This window comes from Etheostoma spectabile, chromosome 6, assembly GCF_008692095.1.
Source record: "Etheostoma spectabile isolate EspeVRDwgs_2016 chromosome 6, UIUC_Espe_1.0, whole genome shotgun sequence".
Classification (NCBI taxonomy): domain Eukaryota; kingdom Metazoa; phylum Chordata; class Actinopteri; order Perciformes; family Percidae; genus Etheostoma; species Etheostoma spectabile.
This window is the reverse complement of record NC_045738.1, coordinates 4,502,333-4,503,691: the sequence shown is the minus strand read 5'-3', so window position 1 is coordinate 4,503,691 and position 1,359 is coordinate 4,502,333. Positions and strand designations below refer to the sequence as shown.

Here is a 1,359-nt window from a genome sequence, read left to right as displayed (position 1 = left end):
TGATTGGTTAAGCAGGAAGGTGAACACCTCCGACAGCTGATTTAATTTAGGTAGAGAGGATTGATTAAGAGTTAGGTCTTCCTGAAAGAATTTACGCTGAGCTACATTTCAATCAGGAAAGAATAGTTTGCAGATGTGCAACAGTTATACACAGCGTGATAAACATGTACAGTTATTTGGATAACAGCTGATTTGATTTAGGAGAGCATCAATTAAAAGTTAGGTCTTCCTGAACACATTCACGCTGAGCTACACTAGTGCAGCACATGAGGCAGTTTGTATTTCAGTGGAAACATGTAGAATGTAACAAACATGAAATCACTATAAGAAGACTGTCTCATTGTAGAATTGGAGAGCATTTTCCATTAGTGCATAACTACTATAAATGTACGATATAAGCACCAAAGTGAGAACCTGTGCCATGTTATTGTGATATGTCACTGTAGTGTACCCTGTGTTAAGTCCGGGCTCTCAGACAGAGCCCCCCTTGCCTCGGGCTCCAGGCCCTGCTCTAGGAGTAGCCAGGCGTGTGAAGTTGTTTGTTTTCGGCCGAACAATGAGTGACAAGGATGATGAGCTCACACCAAAACGCAACAAAGGGCCGCCTGTAGTCCCGCCGTGATCGCAAAAGTTGACAACACATACTCTCATTAACCTTCTTTACTCTCTGACACGTACTCTCTCTGTCTGGCTTTCTACTTTCTTTGTTAATATGATAGTTTCCAAATAACTTAAGTTTTGTATTTCTTATTCACTCATTCTTTTATTTGACATGTTTGTTTTATCTGCTATGTTGTGATTAATAACTAATGTAAAAACTTGATTCTTTGACCTATAGGTAACCTGGTCTGTTATGTGAATGCCAAAGTCCTTGGAGCTGTAGTGACTAGTGCAGCTATTGTCCCACAATTACCCAATGGGGTTAAAACTCACATGTTGGTCACTTTGTTCCCATCTGTTGCTACTGCTTGAACTTTTTTTGTGTTGATTTGTAATGGATTCTCTCTTCTTTTCCCCCAGGATGTGTTTTACCATTTTTTAGCTTTGCTTTTCTACTTTGCTGCCTTCGTGCTGGAGGCAGCTACTACGGCAGCTAATGGAGGAGCCTACGTCAAGCAACTGAATAACACCACTCAAAATGTCATGTGTATAACCTACCCCCGGGGCAACATATTCACAGTCCTGAATGACAACCAATACAGTATTAATGTGGCTGCCACGGTGAGTGACACATCTTTTCAAATAAAAAGTCTGTAATGTATTTCTGGGCAATATATTCATATTATCTCAATATCGGGATATGAGATATTGTAATATGGCATAAGTGGTATCTTTTCCTGGTTTTAAAGGCTGCATTAC

The 1,359-nt window shown here is 40.1% G+C and overlaps 1 protein-coding gene across 2 annotated transcripts in view; it reads left to right on the top strand.

The window, feature by feature from the left end:
• The window catches only part of mal2 (mal, T cell differentiation protein 2), an 871,414-nt gene that overhangs the window by 3,050 nt on the left and 867,005 nt on the right, over positions 1-1,359 (top strand). For both annotated transcript variants that reach the window (XR_004332374.1, XM_032518060.1), the window contains exon 3: positions 1,021-1,221. Coding sequence is in view for 1 of the 2 variants with exons in the window: in XM_032518060.1 (XP_032373951.1) it covers positions 1,021-1,221 (201 nt within the window). In the remaining variant the exon portion in view is untranslated. The remainder of the gene's footprint in view (positions 1-1,020; positions 1,222-1,359) is intronic.